At 44.3% G+C, this 22,792-nt stretch overlaps 1 protein-coding gene across 3 annotated transcripts in view; it reads left to right on the forward strand.

Annotated features, from left to right (window-relative positions):
* The first annotated feature begins 3,183 nt into the window (after nt 1-3,183).
* Nucleotides 3,184-22,792, forward strand: part of PRDM10 (PR/SET domain 10) — a 56,196-nt gene continuing 36,587 nt past the window's right edge. Inside the window, exons 1-4 of one of the 3 annotated variants that reach the window (XM_032229261.1) lie at nt 3,184-3,312; nt 16,303-16,475; nt 19,403-19,567; nt 22,301-22,360. In XM_032229261.1, coding sequence (XP_032085152.1) covers nt 16,383-16,475; nt 19,403-19,567; nt 22,301-22,360 — 318 coding nt within the window. In that variant the 5' untranslated portion in view covers nt 3,184-3,312; nt 16,303-16,382. Of the gene's footprint in view, nt 3,313-3,407; nt 3,501-3,983; nt 4,288-16,302; nt 16,476-19,402; nt 19,568-22,300; nt 22,361-22,792 lie in introns of those variants that run through there. The other 2 variants (XM_032229262.1, XM_032229263.1) reach the window with 2 other exon arrangements.

Consider the following 22,792-nt stretch of genomic DNA (forward strand, 5'->3'; position numbering starts at 1 on the left):
GTTTCATTGTCTTGTTTTCATTGTTAATTTTGGTGTTTGGATTTTTAAGGGAGGTGTATGCATGTTAAGGTTTCAGGAACGGGATGTGTGACAGGAACAGCAAGCTATAGCAATAGCAATAGCAGTTAGACTTATATACCGCTTCATAGGGCTTTCAGCCCTCTCTAAGTGGTTTACAGAGTCAGTTCTTGCTCAAGTCCAAGGGTTTCCGACCTTGGCAACTTGAAGACCTGTGGCCTTCACCTCCACAAGTGGAATTCTAGGAGTTGAAGTCCATAAGTCTGAAAGTTGGAAGGGGGGGACATCCTTGCTCTAGTCCCAAACCGGACATCGGTGTTTGCTTAAAACTTTATTTTTCTAGACTGGAGAATTGATTTCCTTCCTGTGCTTTTCCCCGGCTGCCTTTCCTTTGTCTCTTGTCTAAGCGCCAGTCTCTTTCCTCTCTCGCTCCCTTCTCTTTGCTTCTACAGCATTTATTTGAGCTACTGCAGACAATTTTTACCCTGAAATAAACCTCCTCTTTTGGCGTGCTGATATCATTCCTCCTTTCTATCCTATTTGTATAGGAGTGGGTAGGTGGGAGAGGGGAAATTAAATGTGCTGTTTAGCTCCCCCCCCCACCTCCTGAAATGGCTCAGTGCGGGGAGGAATTAGGGACCTTTCATTGAACTGCCAGCAGGAGCCAGCTCAGTGATAAGAATTGCAGAAAAAATTAGCACTACCCTCATTATGAAACACAGGCATCGTTATGCAGACAGAGACAGAAACAATCTGGATTTATTTATTTTTTATTAAGAAAGATTTCTTATAGCTGAGATCAACCTCTTCCCATATGGTCCTGCAAATGGGCAATGAAGCTTCTGGTAGGGAGGCTTGGCCCAGGGCCAATTATTATTATTATTCCTCCTCCTCCTCCTCCTCCTCCTCCTCCTCCTCCTCCTCCTCTTGAGCATTCCTGAAAGCAAAAGCCGGCAAAGATGGTTGTATTCTCACCACCGCAAGAACCGTACAATTCTGAATTACGGGATCCAGATTTAAAAGTTGGGAAGTCTTTTATGTTTCACATCTTAATTGGTAGCATGTCTATGTGTATATGTATATGTGTATATATATATATATGTATGTATGTATGTATATATGTATGTATGTATGCATGTATGTATGTGTATATACAACATAAAATGTAACAACACAAAATGTAACAACACAAAATGTAACAACACAAAATACAACACAAAATGTAACAAAGGCAACAGTAAAATATTGGGCTTTCTGTCTGGATGGTCTCTTGTGACGAGCCGATGGACAGAGAATGGAAGCACTTAGCTTCCTCCCATAATTGGGGCATACCAGGGGTTGTGACACTATATATGTGTGTGTGTGTGTGTGTGTGTGTGTGTGTGTGTATGTATCAGAGTAGTTGCAATGGGCTTATTCATACGATTCCTAGCAAAATATCCTTAGGCATCTCTCAGTAACTTGAATTAGCACCGATGATCCCAAAGGTGCTTTTTTTCAAGAGGCTACTGGACTTTCTGTTTTGTTTTTTTTTTAAGGAAAAAAAAATCCTTTTACAGGGTCATTGAAGCACTCGGAGGTTTATCTGTGTCCTCAGGGTCATCTCAGTAGTGCAAACTGGTGTAGAGCTTTCTTGGAACAAAGAAGGAACTTTCAATGCTAAAAGGATGCAAATGACCAGCCGTCTGCAAGGAGTGTAAATCCTTCCATTCCCTTCCATCCACTCAGAGCTGAAGAAGCTTCTTGGATGAGAAGAGAAACATCTTCAAAGAAAAAAAACAACAGGAAGTTCAGTTGCCTCTTGAAAAAGCACCTTTGGAAATTTCACTCTGGGATGCAAAAGAAAGAATTAAAAAAAAAGGAACCAGGAGCACCACTCAAGTGACCCTGAGGACACAGAGAAACCTCCAAGTGCTTCAATGACCCTCTAATGTTGTAATATAGTTGCAGAGCCACGCTGAATCACACAGGAGAAAACAAACTCCTAAAACGCCATAACATCCTGATAATGCATAACATAACATTCTGAGATGTGCCCTACCATTGACGTCCAGGATTTAACCACATATAGACTGAGCAGTAGATTAGAAATTGTACTTTTACAGGCTGTTTTTACTCACATGCTATTGCTCCTCCTGCCTTTGTCCTATCTCAATAAAAGGGGCTACCAGACCCCCAATCTGGGTCGCTCCATCCCGAGAAAGGTTGTCTCCTGTCTTTTCTCAACATTGGCCTCATGGGCGAACCACGGGAACTTTACACTCTAAAAGGATGTGAATGGCCAGCTGTCTTCAAGGAATATAAATCCTTCCATTCTCCACCACCCAGTCAAGAGCTGAAGAAGCTTCTTGGATGAGAAGTGAAACGTCTTCGAAAGAAAAAAACAAGAAAGTCCAGTTGCCTCTTGCAAAAAGCACCTTTGGGACAACAGTGACCGGATGGCTGGGAATCTCCATAGACATTTAGCACCGATGATGTTACCTAGTTGGGATAATGAAACGTCTGCAAGAAAGCAGCCAAGCTCAGAGAGCACTAAGAACATATCGGGTGCTGCGAGTGAATAATTGCAGGAAATGGAAGAGAGATTAAATCGTGCAATGTTGATTAGCCTCCGGGCGAGCAACAGAGGACGCCAAAGAGCGATTTCCGTCTCTCTTTACAGCCACCTAGCGGCATTCTGAAATTTTGCAGCCCAGCTCGGGGTCGCCCCACCCAAAAGAGACTTTGCGGCGGAGGCATCCGCGCTAGGCATGGTGGGAGCTGTAGTCCAATACGTCTGGCGGACATCAGATCGAAGCGCGCATCCTTGACGGTCTCCCCTTCTGCCGACAGGGGTCGCTAGATTATTTCACGTTTATTCAGCCTATCAGGAGGAGAGGACGCTCAGGATTGGTGGATGGCGCCAGTGCAATGCAGCAACGGGATGAGAGCTGTGCTGTGATTGGTCGAATTTGGTCCTCGAGCAACGGAGGCCCAAATGCAAGGCGTGTGCCTTCCCTCCGCCCCCTATTTTTTCCCCTTCTAAAATCTCTGCTGAACGCTGTTAATGTGGCTTGCTTGGAAATATTTTTGGAACCTCTCCTTTAGACAAGTTTGAGTGTCGACCAATCATCTCGTGGCCTTGGGGGCTGTTGCTAGGCAGATTATTCTAATGACTCATGGGCGGTCTTTCTTTCCCCCCTCCCCCCCCGTTCTGCAGCTACCATTGTGAGGTGAGGACAGGTGGGCGGGGATGGTCTGTGGTGAGGCCCTAGGAACCGGCCTGGACACGAAACCGTCACCGAACCCCTTCAGGTAAAATGATGGACCAGGCCGGAGAATGAGTTTGGCTCAGGGTTTCGGCAAGGCCCCATGAAGGGTTTTTAGGGGTTGTTATTTTAGTCGCACCCAAGATGGCGCCGGGATCGGGACAAACCGTTTGCTCCCGCGGGTGGGGAAAGAGGTGTAGGGCGCTGCCATACCCCCCCCTCCCTGCCGGAGAGGTACAGTCCGCTTCCCCCTCCCTGCCCTAATCGGGATACCCCATCCGCCCCAGACGGGGGGGAGAAAGAGCTGCCCCAGCTGGCCCTCCCCCCTCCCTTCTTGGTATAGTCCGGACCCCGGCACCTCACTGGACGGGGGGGGGTGTTGTTGAAGCCATTTTAATGCCCCCTCCCCAGCGCTGTGGGCCTTTCCCTCGCCGAGGGCTACTCCGCGTCCTTGCGCTCCTGCAGCCTTCGCCCTCCGGCCGGCTGTCGGCTTCCCTTCCCCTTCGGCAACGTCCGAACCCGCGTCGGTTCGCGTTCTCCCCTCCCCCTCCCGTGGACCGAAGTGGTTGGGGCGGCCGGGAGTGACCGTTTTGGGCTCTCGGGGCTCCTCGAGGCGCCCCCCTTTGATTGGCTGGCTGGTGGTGGGGCGGGGGGGGGCAATACAGGAGGGGAGGGGGGGAGTCCCGAGCGCCCTCTGGGTTCGCTGACCCGGATTGTAGTTTGCGCGCGCGCGCGAGCGCCCGGGTTACGTTCCCACGTGCTAATGCGGGCATTGGCAGGTCAAGCCCCGGGATGCACGGGGCTCTTTGCAAACGGCCGGGCGGGGCCGGGTTAAAGGCGAGAGGAGCATGCCGGGTGCTTTTGCACAAGAGTCGGCCGTGGCCGCTGCTCCTTCCCCGTGCAAAAAGGATGGGGCGTGGGGGTTAAAGCCCGGGGTTCGTGGGAGACCCGTATTCCTTTGAAGAAGGGGCCGTGGGCTTGAGTGCACGCGTGGCTCTGAGCTTGGCTTGCCTAGTACAAGGTACGCTGGGAAAAGGGGTTGATTACCGTTTCTCACACTTGTGACCCTTTCTCACACTTGCGACCGCTGCAGCGTCCTCATAGCCACGTGATTGACATTCAGCTAGCAATAGCACTTAAGTCTTATATACCGCTTTCACAGCCCTCTCTAAGCAGTTTTAAAGAGTTGCCATATTGCCTCCCTCAACAACTGACTCGCATTTATGACCGTTGCAGTATTCCGCGGGTATCGAGTGATCCCCTTTTGCAACTTTCTGATGAGGAAAGTCAATGGGGGGAAACCAGATTTGCCTAACAAGCATGTGACTAAGAACTGCAGGGATTCACTTAACTAAATCGGCGAGAAAAGTCGTAAAACGGGGCAAAAGGCGCTTAACCAACATCTCACTGAATGACGTAAATTTGAGTCATAAATTTGTTAAGTCGAGGACTACCTGTAATAAGATGCCAGTTTGAATGTGGACCTCCGGCCTAGAATGATGTCGCTGTACATTGAAAATGCACTGGGAAATATTCCCTTTTGTGTCTTTCCACTTGCGTGAATCCCAATGGCCAAGTTGGACTGTGTTAAAAATCCCCCCTCCAAAAAAACATCAAGGAAACTTGTGCTAAATCATTTTTTTAAAAGGCTCATTTCGATCCTCTTAGAAAAAGGACTTTCAATTTCCCCTTGACTTTGGGAGTTGTATGTATTTGCTCTTGAGACACGTGATGAGTTTTCCATCGCTGTTTTATCAAAAATCAATATTTGTAGTGCAGTTAGAAAAATAAAAGCTGCTTGCATATTTTTTAAACTTATGGGTTAATGTTTGATCAGCAAATGCTTCTATGTCCTAATTGTTTCCCTTCCCCAATTTGAAAACGTATTTATTATTAGTTTTTTTCTATTTTTCTATATATGAGTTTTTTTATATTTTATATATTGAGTCACCATGTGCAAATAGGCAGCAATATAAACTTCCTAAAATAAATAAATAAATAATCTTGCCTATTCCCCAGAGTGCTATAAAATATCAAGGGAACTTAACGTTAAATATATATATATATATACCCATTCCATAATCTGACAATTTCTTGGTGTTAAAATGGCTAGGCCAAATACTACCGTCCATGCCCAAGAGGAAAAGTACTATATAGCAGTTTCATTTTTGGGGGGCTTATTTTGTATTTTATGCATGGCTGAAATTTGCATAAGATTACGAGCAATGTGCAACGATTAAAACTACCGAAACAAAGACAGCGATTCAATAATAATGTGCTGCAGCAATACCGTTGATAGTCCTGGATCGTCTCCCCAAAACTCTGTAAGAAAATATTTTATTAGCTTCTGAAAGGTCGTAGAAAGCTGGGCAGGGGGCTGAGCTGGAGGAAAGGATTTTGCGTGACAAACCCCCCCCCCCCCCAAAAAAGCATCTTGCGCAAAAGCGCCTGCCCTCTTAATCTCTTGGTTTTGGTGGGGAATTTTGGTATTTTGCCAGCAAACCTACACCAAATACATGGGGAAGGTTGTCTTGAAAGTACCTTGCCAGATAGCACACTGTAAGTTAGTCCCTTTGAATTGCATTCAGAAAACCATCACGGCTTCTAGCACAGAATTACGTAGCTATGACAACCTCGTATTCCTCAGCAGACGAGCTATTATGTTTTATTCTAATTACAGCTCCCAGAGGTTTTCAAAGGCAGCTCTTTGCAGCCTGCGGTACAGTACAGATGGTCCTCGACTTACGACCTTCATTGAGCCCAAAATTTATGTTGCTCAGTGAGTTAAATGAGTTTTGTTCCCTCCCCCTCCCCATTTTATGAACTTTCTCGCCCCTATTTGCTAAGTAAAGCACTGAAGTTATGAAATCAGTAACACGGTCGTTAAGTGAATCTAGCTTTCCCCCTTGGCTTCGCTTGCCAGGAGGATGCAAAAGGCAATTACATGGCCTGAGACCCTGGAACCGTCGTAAATAGGAGCCAGTGGCCAAGAGTCTGAATTTTGATCATGTGACCACAGGGAATGGTTATACCTGTGACTTGACTTTTCAGTGCCATTGTAACTTTAAACAGTCAAGTGGTGTGGTGGCCTAGAGGTAGAACTCTCGCCTCACAATCAGGAGGCTGAGAGTTCAATCCTAGGTAGAGGCAGATATTTCTCTCTGGGCATACTGAGAGTATATCTACTGAACAAAACTCCGCATTGGCAACAGGAAAGGCATCCGGCCATTAAAACACTCTGTTAGCTCCTTTCAGTTGCCCAGGCGGGAGGCATCGTCAGACATCTGGAAACCATCGCCCCACCCACCACCCAGGCCATTACAACACAAAACAACAACGGGGACACAGCCAGCACCAATCGGCACCAATCTACCAATCATGATACAGCCACATATACAATCAATCCACTTACTGAAACAATGCCAGCACTCCACCCCCACCCCCACCCCCACCAAGATTTATAGAAAGACGGCAGCTCCGACCACGCTTTAAGCCGAAAACACCAGCCTGAAGATGGCGAGTGAGACCTCGCCAAAACGTTGCCATGACAATCTCTTACACGGGAAAAGACCCGAATAAAACAAGACCAGCATACCTACACCCGTGAAAAACTACAAAAACACACACGCACACACACATACATATACATATACACACATATATACACATATATACATATACATATACATTACATATACATATATATACATATACATATATATACATATATATATATATATACACACACACACATACACATATACATACATGCATATATGTGTGTGTGTGTGTGTGTTGCAATTGTGTTGATAAAGGGAGAAATAAAATTGCAACACAAATGTAACAAGGCAACATAAAAAAATGGCTTTCTGCCTGGATGGCTCCCAGAGTGAGTCGATAGACAGAAAAGGGAAGCAGTATGCTCCCTCCCATATTTGGGCATACCAGGGATTGTGACACAATACATACATACACACACACACACACACAGACATTCATTTATCAAAGAATCCATATGTCACAGATGGAAGCAACAAAAGCCATTTGCTCATTCCACCCACCTTTTCTGTGGGATGAGATGAATCAAGTGTCTCTCCTCTCAGCTAATCAAATCAACATTTTGTCCCAACGTAACAGAAACTGTGGGACAGTAGAGTCATCTCTTCCAAGCGGATCCTATTCCATGAATGGAACAAGCGTGCATAGGTCGGCAAGGAGCAGATTTAAAATCTGCCTTCCTAATGGCAAATCCTGTACAAATAAGATAGTCGCCAACCAAATTAATTCCGGAGTAATTGAAAGCGTTTGACTCTTTAAGAGATAAATTCTTTTTCATTATTGCCAGTTCTAGAAATTCTAATAACCTGAGAAGTGGGGAGCTTCTCACGGTCGTGAACTCGCCTGAAACTAATTAAGGCTTTACGAACGTCGTAGTAAGTACTGCAATTGAACAGAACAGAACCTAATCATGTATCACTTTAGTCGAGAGTGGTTTGAGTGTGTTTTGAATGGCCAAGTACCTTGTTTTATAACCAGTTATTTTGTTTCAGTGACATAAAATAGTGGGCTTTTTTTCACGGTTTGTTGTGACGGAACCTCGGAACGATGACTCCACATTTGATTGCAGGTAGTCCTCGGCCTACGGCCACAACTAAGCCTGGAATTTATGTTGCTAAGTGGGAAATTCGTTAAGTGAGTTTTGCTTGCCGTTTCCCACTTCCCTTGCCAAGTTTGTTAAGTGAATCCTTGCCATTGCTAATATTACTGACACGGTTGTTAAGGGAATCTGGCTTCCTCATTGAATTTGCTCGTCAGAAAGTCGCAAGAGGGGATCACACCACCCCAGGAGAGGGAAACCGTCGTAAATATGAATCAGCTGCCAAGCACCCGAATCTAATTCACGTGATATTGCAATGGTTGTAAGTGTGAAAAATGGTCATTAGCCACTTTTTTCAGTGCGATAGTAATTTGGAAGGGTCACTAAACTGTTGTGAGTCAAGGGTTGCCTGTAGTGTGTTTTTGTTGTGATATTTTGGATGCTAAAACTTGAATCTCTGAAGAAAAGGTAGCATTAGTTTGGAAGTTGGTCATATCAGAACATGGCAGAGGGCAGTGATGGCTAACCTTTTGGTCGTTGTGCGCTGAAACCGCACATGCACCCACGTGAAAGCGCACACGCCAGTGGTGGGTTTCAAAAATTTTTAGAACCTCTTCTGTAGATGTGGCCTGTTTTGTGGGAGTGGCTTGCCAGCCATGTGACTGGGTGGGCGTGGCCAACTTGTAAAATGTGGTGAAACTCACTTAACAACGCTCTTGCTTAGCAACCAAAATGTTGGCTCAGAAACTCTGACATTTGAAGCACGCAAGTCCTAAAGCTGTCAAGTTACAAGACCCTTGCACCCCTAACCCTTTAGAAAAAAAAACCCAGGGGGTGTTCAAACTTGACAGCTTTAAGACTTGTGGACTTCAACTCCCAGAATTCCTCCTCTCGCTCTTCATCTTGATGATGTGTGGACGGACGGGGGGAGGGAGGGAGCTGGAACAGGTTCTAAATGGCACTGTAGATTTGTGGAACCTCTTCTATAGAAGAAGTTAGAACTGGCAGGAACCCACCCCTGGCACACACCTGCGCCCATAATGCATTGTGCATGTGACACCTCTCCTGCACCCCCACCCCCCGTGCATGCATGCTGCACCTCCCCTCCCCCAGTGCCCTGTTTTGGGCCTACTAGGCCTCCCAGCGGCCTCCTGGGAACAAAAATGGGCTGGCGGGAGGCATGCATGCGCGGTCGAGCTAAACTGGGGCAATGGCTTGTGTGCCCGCAGAGAGGACTTTGCCACCTGTGGCACGCGTGCCATAGATTCGCCATCTCGGGCATAGGGCATTCCTCTGCAGTGTTCCTTTCACACAACCAACCGTGTCTTTCCAGTCAATTCGTTCTGATTCATAAATGCCCCTGTACCTCAACGGATAAGCCTATTTTGGAAATAATAATCAGGATTATTTAAAGCCACCATTTCTTAAACTCTAGAGCAGGGGTGTCCAATCTTGACAGCTTTAAAGCTTTGGACTTCAATTCCCAGAATTCCACAGCCCGCCATGCTGACCGGGGAATTCTGGGAGCTGAAGTCCACAAGTCTTAAAAGTGCCAGGGTTGAACATCTCTGCCCTCATGGCTGGTTTGCGCATAACATTACATCAGAATGAGCTACTTAATCACGCAAAGACATAATGAGAAATTTATCGAGGGACATCACAAAGCAAACCATGTCTTCGCAAAGCTTTCAAAGTCCCCGCTGAATCAGAAGGCAGCCAATTGTGAAAATCAGCTTTTGTATTCTCTCTAAAGTCACGGAACCTGCCCATAACTTTCATTATCCGTTGTTAACAGTGCTCCTTGTGCTATTTTTGTGGACCTCTTCTCTATCCCAGACTTGCATTGCTGCCAAATGTACATTAAGGATGGCCATGTGCTCCGATAGAAGCTGAGCTGGGATTGAGGATTTCACATTTTTACAAGTAGTATGTAAGCATTGCAAGTAACAGATCCCATATCAAGCAAAATGGATATGTATCATATTAGCACAGATCTGGTGAAAACCGACTCTGAAGGTTCCTGCGGTTTTTACTGAATTAAAAGTAAACATTTGGCACTTTCTCAAAACAATCAGTCACGTGGTCCAATCACAGCGCTGTCCGGTTGCCGGGTGACATCGCTCTGCATTCCTCCGACCAGGGTGGCTGTCCTTGGTTCTCAAGAGAAATTATTTTGTTTTGGCTACAAGATCCCAGCTATCTCAAATCCCCGACTCCCTATCCCTCAGCTCCAGTGTGGCAACGCTTAAGCTGTCACATAATGACTTCGGCCCGGTCAGCTTCATGGTTGACATACTGTGTTTCCCGAAAATTAAGAACCAGTCTTATTTTTTTTGTGCTCTGAAATAAGCAATAGGGCTTATTTTCAGGGGTGTCTTGTTTTTCCCCCATGTATGGGAGACCCACTTCTGCTTGCTTACAGCGGGGCAGTAGGTCACACAGTGCACCAATGCTACTGTCGCAAGGTGTGGGGGTGGAGCTCTCCCCCACATGCCTCACCAGCTTACCTCAGGGTCCATACAAGCAGGCCACCCATGCCCTGAAACCTGCCTTGCCTTGCAGTGGCAGCTCCAGCATCCCCGTCCAGCAGGATCCCATGTGGCCGCGGACGACTTCTTGAGTGGCCAGCTGCGCAGGAATTAAGTTCGGCTTATTTTGGTGGTAGGGCTTATATTAGGCACAGGCGTTAAAAACATGCTAGGACTTATATTCAGGATAGGCCTTATTTTGAGGGAAACCGGGTAGTATTCAGTAGGTCCATGCAAATATTTTGGAACCGCCCCTCCCAAATGATTTTGCACAATTTTAGTGCTGAGCTTTAAAAAAACAAAACACCACCATCGTGATCAGAGGCACCTTGTGAGAATGCTGAATATAACAGCTAAATTTAAAATAGAAAGCCTCTGGGAGGGAGCTGCCTCATCGCTGCATTTCCTAATGTTTCCAGACTCATCCAGAGGTTGCTCTTGGTCTCTGCGTTTCGAGCCGTTCTGCAGTAATGTTGAAGTCAAAGGCCGTAATGTTTTAGCACATCTCCGTTTTCCTGCACTTGTTTCGTTCCGCTGGGGCTCTCTGCAGATTACAAATACCAGCATTTGCACAAACCTAGTGTGCACCACGAGGACGGGGATTTAGTGAGAGGGCAACCCAAGCATTTTGCATAGCAGCATATTTTAAACACACACACACACACATGCATGAGGTTCATCTCTCCTATCGATGGATCATATGCATTTCTACAGGCAAAAAAATGTATGTTTCTACTAATTATCTACCTGCCACCCTGCTTTTTTATGGCACTCTTTTCTTCCTCTTTGTGTATGGTTAATTACATTGCAAAGCCTTTGGCCATATATAGACGGTCCTTGACTTAACAACCACACAATTTGTGACCTGTCAAAGAGACAGTGGCGCTTAAAAAAAGCGGTTTACAACCAGTTCTGGCACTTATGACCGTCACAGCATCCCCGTGGCCCTGTGATCAAAATTTAGTGTGTATTTACAACAGTTGGAGCATCCTGGGGTCATGTGATCGCCATTTGCAATCTTCCCAAAGTGGCTTCTGACAAGTTGCACATGGGAAGTCAGATTTGCCTAATGGCTACATGATTCGTTTAGCAGTAATTTGCTTAACAACCGTGGCTAAAGAAGTCCCAAAATTGGGTGTGACTCACTTAGCCTCGCTTAGTGACAGAGATTTTGGGCTCAGTTGCGGTTGTAAGTTGAGGACCAACTGTACCGACTACAGGTAGTCCTTGAGCCCAAAGTGTATGTTAAGCGAGGAATTTAAGTGAGTTTTTGCCCCATTTTACGACTTTTCTTACCATGGCTGTTAAGTGAACCACTGCAGTCGTTAAATCGGTAACATGGTTGTTAAGTGAATCCGGTTTCCCCATTGACTTGGCTTGTCCGAAGGTCGCAAAAGGTGGCACTCCTACTGTCATAAATGTGAGTTGCCAAGCATCTGAATGGAAATCGCATGACGGGATGCTACAATGGTCGTAAGTGTGAAAAATGGTCATAACTCACTTTCTGCAGTGCCATTGTAACTTTGAGCAGTCACTAAATGAACCTGTTGTAAGTCGAGGACATCCTGCATTACATGCAGCTACAGGGTTCCAAGTAACATACCCATAGCAAACAAAACTCTGAGGCTGATAGTTTCCTCAAAGAATAAGTTTGTTGGATAGTATATTGGCACAGGCTGATGAAAACTAACTCTGAATATTCCTGTGGTTTTCACCTAATTGAAAGTAAAAGTTCTTCACTTTCTCAAAACAATCAATCACATGGTCCAATCAGGATACTGTCCAGTTGCTAGGTGACTCCAGTCCCCTCCTTCCGAGCACATGCAGGAACGACCTTGGTTCCCAAGAGAAAGTATTTTGCTTTGACTACAACACCCCAACTGTCTCGATTCCCTCCTCCCTGTCCCTCTTCGCCAGGGTGTCGGCGCTGAAGTCTCAACATAGCCTCAGTCACCTCATGGCCTCGGTCAGGCCAGCTTCAGGGCTGACAGCAGCCTTAAGCGACGGTTCAGTTCCTTGAACCGATATAAACCTTAATGAATGGATGAGAATGCAGAGAAGCAGCATCCGGCAGGCGGTGAGGTTATAAAACACCAGCAGAGTTTTCAGCCCTTCTGCTGCTATGAGACATTCTCTTGCCGAAGGCTCTCCCACACATAACACAATAACTAAATAAAACGTGGGATGTACCTATTGTAACCCATTTGTAGAGCTGCCTCTAAACCCAATTAACCACTCTCACCTGAAAGGCCGAACGATAACCCACAATGTAATTCCACCTAGGAAAATCAGCCGATAATAAAATATGCTGTGGTTGCATCTGGCTCCCAGGGAGAGAAAATATTCTGCCCTCAGCACAACAAAACAACTTTAAAATAGCCTTTTGCTATGGGGAGCCGTAAACTTTCTCCCTGCTCTTTGGCACCCTGCAATTCAATGGACGCCCAACTATCTCGTGATGTGGTTGCTAGCTACCCATGGAGCTGGTGCTTTGAATATTGTAAACCTATTAAGAAAAAGAAATGGTTCTACTTAATGGGGCAAGTGGAGATATTCCAGATCATAGTATTTTTTGGAAAACTGATCAATCCAGTCTTTTGTTGCTTATTCTATCCCAAATGTGCTACAATACAATACAATAGCAGAGTTGGAAGGGACCTTGGAGGTCTTCTAGTCCAACCCCCTGCCTAGGCAGGAAACCCTATACCGTTTCAGACAAATGGCTATCCAACATCTTCTTAAAGATTTCCAGTGTTAGTAATAATAATAATTATTATTGATGTAATTATTACTTAATACAATAGGATATTGGCCACTTCAACTGACTGTTATCTGCAGTTCAGCGGTTCTAATCTCACCGGCTCAAGGTTGACTCAGCCTTCCATCCTTCCGAGGTGGGTGAAATGAGGAGCCAGATTGTGGGGGCGATATGCTGACTCTGTAAACCGCTTAGAGAGGGCTGAAAGCCCTATGAAGCGGTATATAAGTCTAACTGCTATTGCTATTGCTATTCAACCTCATCATGTTGTTAGGTCCAGATGCCAGCCTGAGCTCCTTGTAGGGAGGATTCCTCTAAACTAGGGGTCTCCAACCTTGGCAACTTTAAGACTTGTGGACTTCAACTCCCAGAATTCCTCCAAGCTGGCTGAGGAATTCTGGGAGTTGAAGTCCACAAGTCTTAAAGTTGCCAAGGTTGGAGACCCCTGCTCTAAACAATGCTAGATAAAGCTTCAAGGGCATCACGGCATTCAGTTTGGAACAGACGCTTCTCCACACAAGGGAAAGAGAGTGCGCTTTCCTTGGTGTCGGAGAGGGTTGTTTATACTGCCTTCTTGTCAGGTGTGAGTTGCTTTCCTTTCCACAGCGGCTTTTATATCCGCCAGCCTGTTTGCCTTTTCAGCCCTTCTTAATGGCCTAGTATATTTCCAAGCTGTCTTGCTCTCCTCACACCCCCACGGCTACCTCAAGCTGTCTTCAGGATCCTGCAGAGATCCGAGGGACTGACTAATGGCCTCGCACACCACTCACACTGCAGCTTCCATGCGCTTCTTCTGACATAACACCAACTGACACTAGCATACTGCTGCAGGTACGCTACGGTTTTGCCGATGGTAGCTGTCAGACGCACTCAAGGATTATGAAAGAGGAAAGGAGCCCGAACGGTCTTGAAAAGATACTCCATTCCTGTTTCTGCCGTCTCGGGAGGGAGCAGATATATTCTGAATTCTTTTTTTAATAGAAACCACAGCAAATGCCGTAGTTTAATGAAACATTGATGTTTCAGCACCTTACGAAACAGTTTTATTGCTAATGTGTCCTGATCCTCATCGACGTTTTTCCTCTCCAAAATCTGCACCGATTTGGCTTCATAACGCCGCTGTTTTTGAGGGACCAAGTGGCATAATGACAACAGTGTTTTGGAGAGCATCCATTTGCAAAACCTCTGATCATTTCCTCTTGTGTCTTGCCATTTCTCGTGGAAACCTATAACGTCTTTCCCTGATTTTTGGTTGTATAAACAGAGGCATGGAATCAAAATCATGTGAAATATTAGTAACGCTCTATAAAACCTTAGTAAGACCACGCCTGGAATACTGCTTCCAGTTTTAGTCACAGCATTACAAAAAAGATGTTGAGAATTTGGAAAAAGTGCAGGTAAGGGCAACTAAGATAATTAAAAGCCTGGAGATTAAAACACGGGAAGACGGTTGCAGGAACTGGATATGTCTAGTCTAGAGAACAGAAGGACCAGTGGTGACATGATAGCAGTGTTCCAATATTTGAGGGGCTGCCACAATGAAGAGGGGGGGGGGGGGTCAATTCATTTTCCAAAGCCCCGGAAGGCAAGACAAGGAACAATGGGTGGAAACTAATCAAGGAGAGAACCAACATGGAAATAAGGAGAGATTTCCTAACAAGGAGAACAATTAATCAATGGAACGGCTTCCCTTCAGAAGTTGTGGGTGCTTCATCATTGGAGATTTCCAAGAAGGGACTAACAGCTACTTGTCTGAAATGGTACAGGGTGTCCTGCTTGATCAAGGAGTTAGACTAGAAGACCTCCAAGGTCCCTTCCATCCTTACTCTGATTGATTGGCTGACTACCTATAAGGAACAAATATCTGTTGAAAGCGATTATACATGTGTATGTTGTATGGGTTCAATTCATCATAGCCCATATTCACACAAAGTAATGTTGTAAACCATTACAGTATCAGGCAGACATTATTACTTAGCGTGATGTTCGAATCTGGTCAATATTGATTTAGGTTTCAAATCTTAAATTAGCAAAATAAGTTTCCAGCAGAAGGAATGAGCTCAGCTATGGCCTTCTATTGATCTTAATAGTATCTATTTAAAAAAAGAGTTTGACCTGTATTATTTCAAGAAGCTTGATTTGTATTTGTGTATATGCACGTGACCAGAGATTTCTCCACAAATGAAGGCAAATGTATGTGTCCCAGGATAATGTTGAAGGACCCAATCTGGGTCAGTCACCAGGACCAGAGGTTTAGCCTTCTGAGTTTTTGGAGCCCATCCTGAGGGAACTTCTCTCTAACACTGCTAGAATGAAGTTCCCTGAGGATGGGCTCCAGCACAAGTCCGAAAGTTCACAAGGCTAAACGTCTGGTTTCGGTGACCAAACCAGATTGGATCCAACAGATTGGATCCAACTATTGGAGCCAATAGTGTTCGGCGACAGTCAAAAAATCCAATGCAATCCTAAATTGCATTAACAGAAGGATATAATCAAGATCAAGGGAGGTACTAATGCCACTCTATAAAGCCTTAGTAAGACCACATCTAGAGTACTGCATCCAGTTTTGGTCACCACACTATAAAAAAAGATGTTGAAACTCTAGAAAAAAGTGCAGAGAAGAGCAATTAAGATGATTAAAGGCCTGAAGGCTAAAACATATGATGAACGGTTGCAGGAACTGGGCATGGCTAGTCTAGTGAAGAGAAGGATCAGGGGAGACATGACCAGGGGAATATTCCAATATTTGGGGGCTGCCACAGAGAGGAGAGGATCAAGCTATTTTCCAAAACACCCAAAAGCCAGACAAGGAATAATGGATGGAAAATGACCAAGGAGAGATTCAACCTGGAAATAAGGAGAAATTTTCTAACAGTGAGAACAATCAACCAATGGAACATAAGCTGCCTTCAGAGGTTTATGGGAGCTTCATCACTGGAGGCTTTTAAGAAGAGACTGGACTGCCATCTGTCAAAAATGGTGTAGGGTCTGCTTGGGTGGTGGGTTGGACTAGATATCCCTTCCAACTCTGCTAATCTGGATCCTGGGGAGATTCTTCCTTATACATACATGGTAGTAGGGAAGCATCACAGCTTTGTGTTGAATGCTAAATGCACTGTACTCTCACCATTTTCTGTCATTGCTCTGTTGCAGATTATACCGCATTGACTCAAGGTACAACAGACGTATGAATCTCTTCAGACAAGCTTAGTTGCACCATTAACTACCTCAGAATGGAGTCTCATGGCCAAGATGACCTGGATTTGAAAGCAGAAACTGCTCAAGTCTGGTCTGAATCAGTTGAGCAAGACCAGAACACTACTCAGGTGACCAAAAGTGATTACAGAATTCCTTTCCTTCTTAACCTGCATGAGTCTATGAATTGGGTTTTTCTGAACAAGTTTTAACACATATTTTAAATTGATTGACATACATACAGAAGAAAGAAAGAAAGAAAGAAAGAAAGATTGATGATTTTATAATACTTTATAACTCAATAAAAACAATTTTAAAAATCTATTTAAAATATGTGGACCAGATTTAGGCACACTATGGGCCGGATCCAGCCCGAGGGCCTTGAGGTTGACACCCCTGATGTATAATAATAAAGTTCCATTTTTTTTCTCCAGTTTTTGTTCCATTAGCCCAAAAGGAAAAGTTCTAGTTTCATTTTTCTTTCCGTTTTCAGAATTTTCTATATTAAAGTATGAATCATATCACATGTCCACCATAAATTGATTATTATTTTTTAGAGGGGTGGGAGATGGATTTTCATTAGATGTGCATCCCAGATTTTTTTCATAGCTCAACAACTGATTGAAAGCTTCCCTTGATGCTGTGAAATTTTGTAATGTGCAGATTTCCCTAGGAAAGGGCTTTGATTACCGCAATAGAATCATGCTAACTTTTCAACTTGGCTAGAAAATATCAGAAGCAGCTGATGACGGCCTCCCGTGGCAGGTTGCATCATTACATTCTCTTAGTGAAGAATTTTTGGAGAAAACTCATGTGTAAGTTGTTGGATTTTTCTTTGCAGGAGGAAAGCATACAATAGCTCCTGGTTTCAATAAATTAGACCTACCAGTGTGCTGCTGGATGTTTATGACTTTGACTGATATGCAATATTTACAAACATTTCAAAAGTTTGTATAATTTGTGTAGTTCTCTGCTCCATTCTTTTTCAACCTTAACCATTTCAGAACAGAGAACAAATCTATTAATACGCCAAGTTCCCTTTGTCTTTTGGAATCATACATCATTTTTGAAGCTAATAAAAAACAAGACAACTAGTTGCAGAGGAAATAAATTGCTTCCATCAAATATTCTGATTAACTCAGTTTTGGACTGGACTCTATATTTCTCCCCTGCTCTGGCTTCTTAAAAAGGAACTCTGAGAAAGAGAAGGAGAGGAGGGAGGGAGGGAGAGAAAGAGAAGGAGAGAGGGTAGGAAGGGGAAGAGAGAGGGTAAGAGTAGGGGAGACGTAAGGGAAGAAAGAAGGGGAAGGAGAGGAGGTAGGAAGGAAGTAGAGAAGGAAGGGAGGGAGAAAAGAAAAGAGAAAATAAGGTGGTGTTACAACAGGCGCTAGGGATGGTAAACAAAGCAATCCAAACTATACCTTACAACCTTTTAAATGGAATAACAATAGTATGAGAATGGCAAAGAAAAAGAATAACTATGTGAATGTATACCTATAATTGTATGTGAGAGAATAAATGACAATAAGAATATAAAGCACAATATAGCTAAACAATATTTGGTTATAAATAGCTAAGTATAAATAAATATAGAATTGTACATAAAAAAGGATAACGATTAAGGGGACCATGAATGCAAGATGGAAATGTATAGAAGGGAAAACACTAACTGCAAAGAAACCGATACGGAACTGCTGTATGATATACGATGGAACTTATTGTTCCTATGTTGTTTTAAGTCATGTGTCTGTTTCTGTTGATGTGTTTATGTGTTTAAAATTAAAATTAAAAAAAGGAACTCTGTAGGCTGGGTTTTCTCATTCAAAAGCATTGGATTACTTTGCCCTATTTTTCTGTTTAACTTGGATAGCCTTTTGTAACTATGTCCTGCACACCTTTACATATTGTTTATTTATTAGATTTTTGTCCTGCCTTTATTATGTTATAAGTAAGCCCAAGGCAGCAAACATATATATTATTCTTCATTTCCCCACCCCCCAATCCCAAAAGCCATGTGTGGTGAGTTGATCTGAGAGAGAGTGGCTGGTTCAAAAATCATCCAACTGGTTTTCATGTTTAAGACAGGACTAGAATTCACCCTCTCCTGGTGGTAGGCCCAAAGTCACCCAGCCGGTTTTCATATGTAAGGTGGAACTAGAACTCACCACCTCCTGGTGATTTGCCCAAAGTCACCCAGCTCACTTTCATGCCTAAGGTGGGACTAGAATTCACTGTCTCCTGGTGATGAGCCCAAAGTCACCCAGCTCACTTTCATGCCTAAGGTGGGACTAGAATTCACAGTCTCCTGGTGATGGGCCCAAAGTCACCCAGCTCAATTTCATGCCTAAGGTGGGACTAGAATTCACTGTCTCCTGGTGATTTGCCCAAAGTCACCCAGCTCACTTTCATGCCTAAGGTGGGACTACAATTCACAGTCTCCTGGTGATGGGCCCAAAGTCACCCAGCTCACTTTCATGCCTAAGGTGGGACTAGAATTCACTGTCTCCTGGTGATGAGCCCAAAGTCACCCAGCTCACTTTCATGCCTAAGGTGGGACTAGAATTCACTGTCTCCTGGTGATTTGCCCAAAGTCACCCAGCTCACTTTCATGCCTAAGGTGGGACTAGAATTCACTGTCTCCTGGTGATGAGCCCAAAGTCACCCAGCTCACTTTCATGCCTAAGGTGGGACTAGAATTCACTGCCTCCTGGTGATGGGCCCAAAGTCACCCAGCACACTTTCATGCCTAAGGTGGGACTAGAATTCACTGCCTCCTGGTGATGGGCCCAAAGTCACCCAGCACACTTTCATGCCTAAGGTGGGACTAGAATTCACTGTCTCCTGGTGATGGGCCCAAAGTCACTGAGCTGGCTTTTGTGCTTGAGACAGGACAAGAACTCACAGTCTACTGGTTTCTATGCCGGCCTCTCTCTCTCTCCCTCCCTCCCTCCCTCCCCCTCTCCTCTCTCTCCCTCTCCGACTCTGTCTCTCCCCCTCCATTTATCTCTTATCCTTCTCTCGTTTTACAAGTGTTTTCTTCCTTCCCGTATTCTTCCAGGTCCACTTTGTCCCTGATAATGGAACAGTGGCGCAGATTGTGTACAGTGATGACCAAGATCGTCCTACTCAGCAAGTGGTCTATACAGCTGATGGCACCTCTTACACTTCTGTAGATACTTCAGAGCATACGTTAGTTTACATCCATCCCGTGGAAGCCACTCAGGCAAGTAATTTCCCTCCCCCCCCAACCTGTGTTTCTGCTTTTCCGTGACCGTTACCCACACTGAGATAATGTCATTTTAGGACGAGGGCCAGCTACCTACACAGCTTTCTGAATCCTAAGGGCTCTTAGCTGTGCATAATCCTCCTCCTGCTCACTCCAAGTCACGGCGAAGAGGTTGTAAACAAAAACCTCCAGTGGTTATGGAATAGGCAGCTTATCCATTTTGCTTTAGTGAAACTGCGGGAATCAAAATAATTTCAGCCGTCGTTGCCCTGGGCAGACAAAAGAAAGGCTCCTAGCATGCTGTTTCCCGAGTCATTAGTGGTGCATCAAATTGGGACAACTCATTCGTTCACCAAAGCATAGTTGTTTCTAACTGTGTTAGCTTACATTTGGTAAACTTTAAATCTGTTGATTTAAAACTGTGGCTTTTAAATGTCCTTTTGTCTTGGATTTTTGTGTATCCTCTACGCAAGCTTCGTGTACTATGCACAACGGGGGTCATACACTTAATTATACAGATTTATGGAGAGAACAAGAAGAAGCTAGCTATCATAAACCGACTAGTTGGATTGGATACCGATTAAAACACAACATCCATGTTTAATCATTCTTTATGGAATTAACCCAACGACACATTGAATTACCGTATTTTTCTGAGTATAAGATGCACTGGAGTATAAGACACACCTTAGTTTTTGGGGAGGAAAACGGGGGAGAAAAATTCTGCCTACCAGGTATTCATCTAGCTAGCATCCTTAGTCTAGCTTCAGCACATATGTTTGCTGGTTTTGAGCACATGTGCGCGCACGCTTTTTATCCCCTAGTTGGTGATAAAAAAGAGCTTCTAAAGCACAACTGATCATCGGAGGGAGCAGCAATAAGAAAAGCAAGGAAAGGCCGGAAGATCACTTCACTCGCTAGCGCCTCATTAGGGCTGAAAAACAGTTTCTAAAGCACAACTGATCGTTGGAGAGAGAAGCAATGAGAAAAGCAGGCAAAGTGTGGAAGATGCTTCACTCACTAGCGCCTCATTAGGGCTCAAAAACAGCTTTTAAAGCACAGCTGATCATTGGAGAGAGAAGCAATGAGAAAAGCAGGCAAAGTGTGGAAGATGCTTCACTCGCTAGGGCCTCATTAGGGCTCAAAAACTGCTTCTAAAGCACAGCTGATCATTGGAGAAAGAAGCAATGAGAAAAGCAGGCAAAGTGTGGAAGATGCTTCACTCGCTAGCTCCTCATTAGGGCTCAAAAACATCTTCTAAAGCACAGCTGATCATTGGAGAGAGAAGCAATGAGAAAAGCAGGCAAAGTGTGGAAGATGCTTCACTCGCTAGCGCCTCATTAGGGCTCAAAAACAGCTTCTAAAGCACAGCTGATCGTTGGAGAGAGAAGCAATGAGAAAAGCAGGCAAAGTATGGAAGATGCTTCACTCGCTAGCGCCTCATTAGGGCTCAAAAACAGCTTCTAAAGCACAGCTGATCGTTGGAGAGAGAAGCAATGAGAAAAGCAGGCAAAGTGTGGAAGATGCTTCACTCGCTAGCGCCTCATTAGGGCTCAAAAACTGCTTCTAAAGCACAGCTGATCATTGGAGAAAGAAGCAATGAGAAAAGCAGGCAAAGTGTGGAAGATGCTTCACTCGCTAGCTCCTCATTAGGGCTCAAAAACATCTTCTAAAGCACAGCTGATCATTGGAGAGAGAAGCAATGAGAAAAGCAGGCAAAGTGTGGAAGATGCTTCACTCGCTAGCGCCTCATTAGGGCTCAAAAACAGCTTCTAAAGCACAGCTGATCGTTGGAGAGAGAAGCAATGAGAAAAGCAGGCAAAGTGTGGAAGATGCTTCACTCGCTAGCGCCTCATTAGAGCTCAAAAACAGCTTCTAAAGCACAGCTGATCGTTGGAGAAAGAAGCAATGAGAAAAGCAGGCAAAGTGTGGAAGATGCTTCACTCGTTAGCGCCTCATTAGGGCTGAAGAAAAACTTCAGAAAAGCTACATTCGGAGTATAAGAAACACCCAATTTTTGGCCTCTTTTAAGGTGGGGGGAGTGCATCTTATACTCTGAAAAATATGGTATTTATTTAACCCAACGTTCTAGGTTGAAATGCGATTCAGATGAGTTTGTAAGTCAGCATTTTCTGAATGTAGTAATGTCTACACTGTGCTTTCCAGGATTTCTGCTGCAAATCCTTCCTAGGTGAGTCCAGCCCTCGAATATTTTTCATTCGAAGTGGCTGTTCAACCACCAAACTATGACCTTTCCCTGCTCACGTAGGACACAAGGCAGCCTTGTTAAGGTTTTCGAGTTGGCTCCTATGCACCGGGAAACCCTTTACTGTAGGGTAGGAATCTCCAGACTTTGGCAACTTTTAAGACTTGTGGACTTCAACTCCCAGAATTCTCCATGGCTGGATGGGATATTCTGGGAGTTGCCAACGTTGGAGACCCCTGCTCTAGATGAGAGCTGCTTATCTTAATGATATCTCACGCTTTTGGGAACTCCACTGAGGTTTAGATGCTGAAACAAAACGTATTCTCATATAAATGTATAGAATATTAACGTAGAGAGTATTTACCACAGTGGCCAAGGTATTTGGTGTTGTCAAAAAAAAAAAAAAATCCAAACAATTAGGCATTTATCCCATATCAGCCCCTCAGGAGCAATTCTTTTTAATAAACTTCCAATGACCAAAGAATATTGCAATTATTTTAATCCTTTTTAACTTATTTTTTAAGACTCTTTTCACAGACCCGTCTCAAGTCACGTATGTTCAGCAAGATGCAGAGACACAGCAGGTAAGGCTTCTTAACCGTTTCCTTGATTTATAAATGCATCCTTTGAGTTATTTATTTATTTATTTATTTATTTGTTTGTTTGTTTGTTTTTTGGAGAAATAACTTGCTAATAAACACACATACGTACACAAACACACACACACACACACACACACACACACACCATTTCTGGTACTTCCTGAGGCTGAATTCATCTATTTTTATTTGATGTGGCAGGAAAAGCCAACAGAAGTACAATTAAGTTTCCCAACTATTTTGTTTCTCAGTCAAAATTAATATATATAGTCTTTTCTTTGTTTAAGGAAATGTACGTATAACAATAAAGTATAACAAGGACGTGGTGGCTCAGTGGCTAAGAGGCTGAGCTTGTCGTCGGGAAGGTCAGCAGTTGGTAGTTCGAATCCCTAGCGCTGCCTAACAGAGTGAGCTCCC

Source organism: Thamnophis elegans, chromosome 13 (genome assembly GCF_009769535.1).
Source record: "Thamnophis elegans isolate rThaEle1 chromosome 13, rThaEle1.pri, whole genome shotgun sequence".
In the NCBI taxonomy this organism is placed as follows: domain Eukaryota; kingdom Metazoa; phylum Chordata; class Lepidosauria; order Squamata; family Colubridae; genus Thamnophis; species Thamnophis elegans.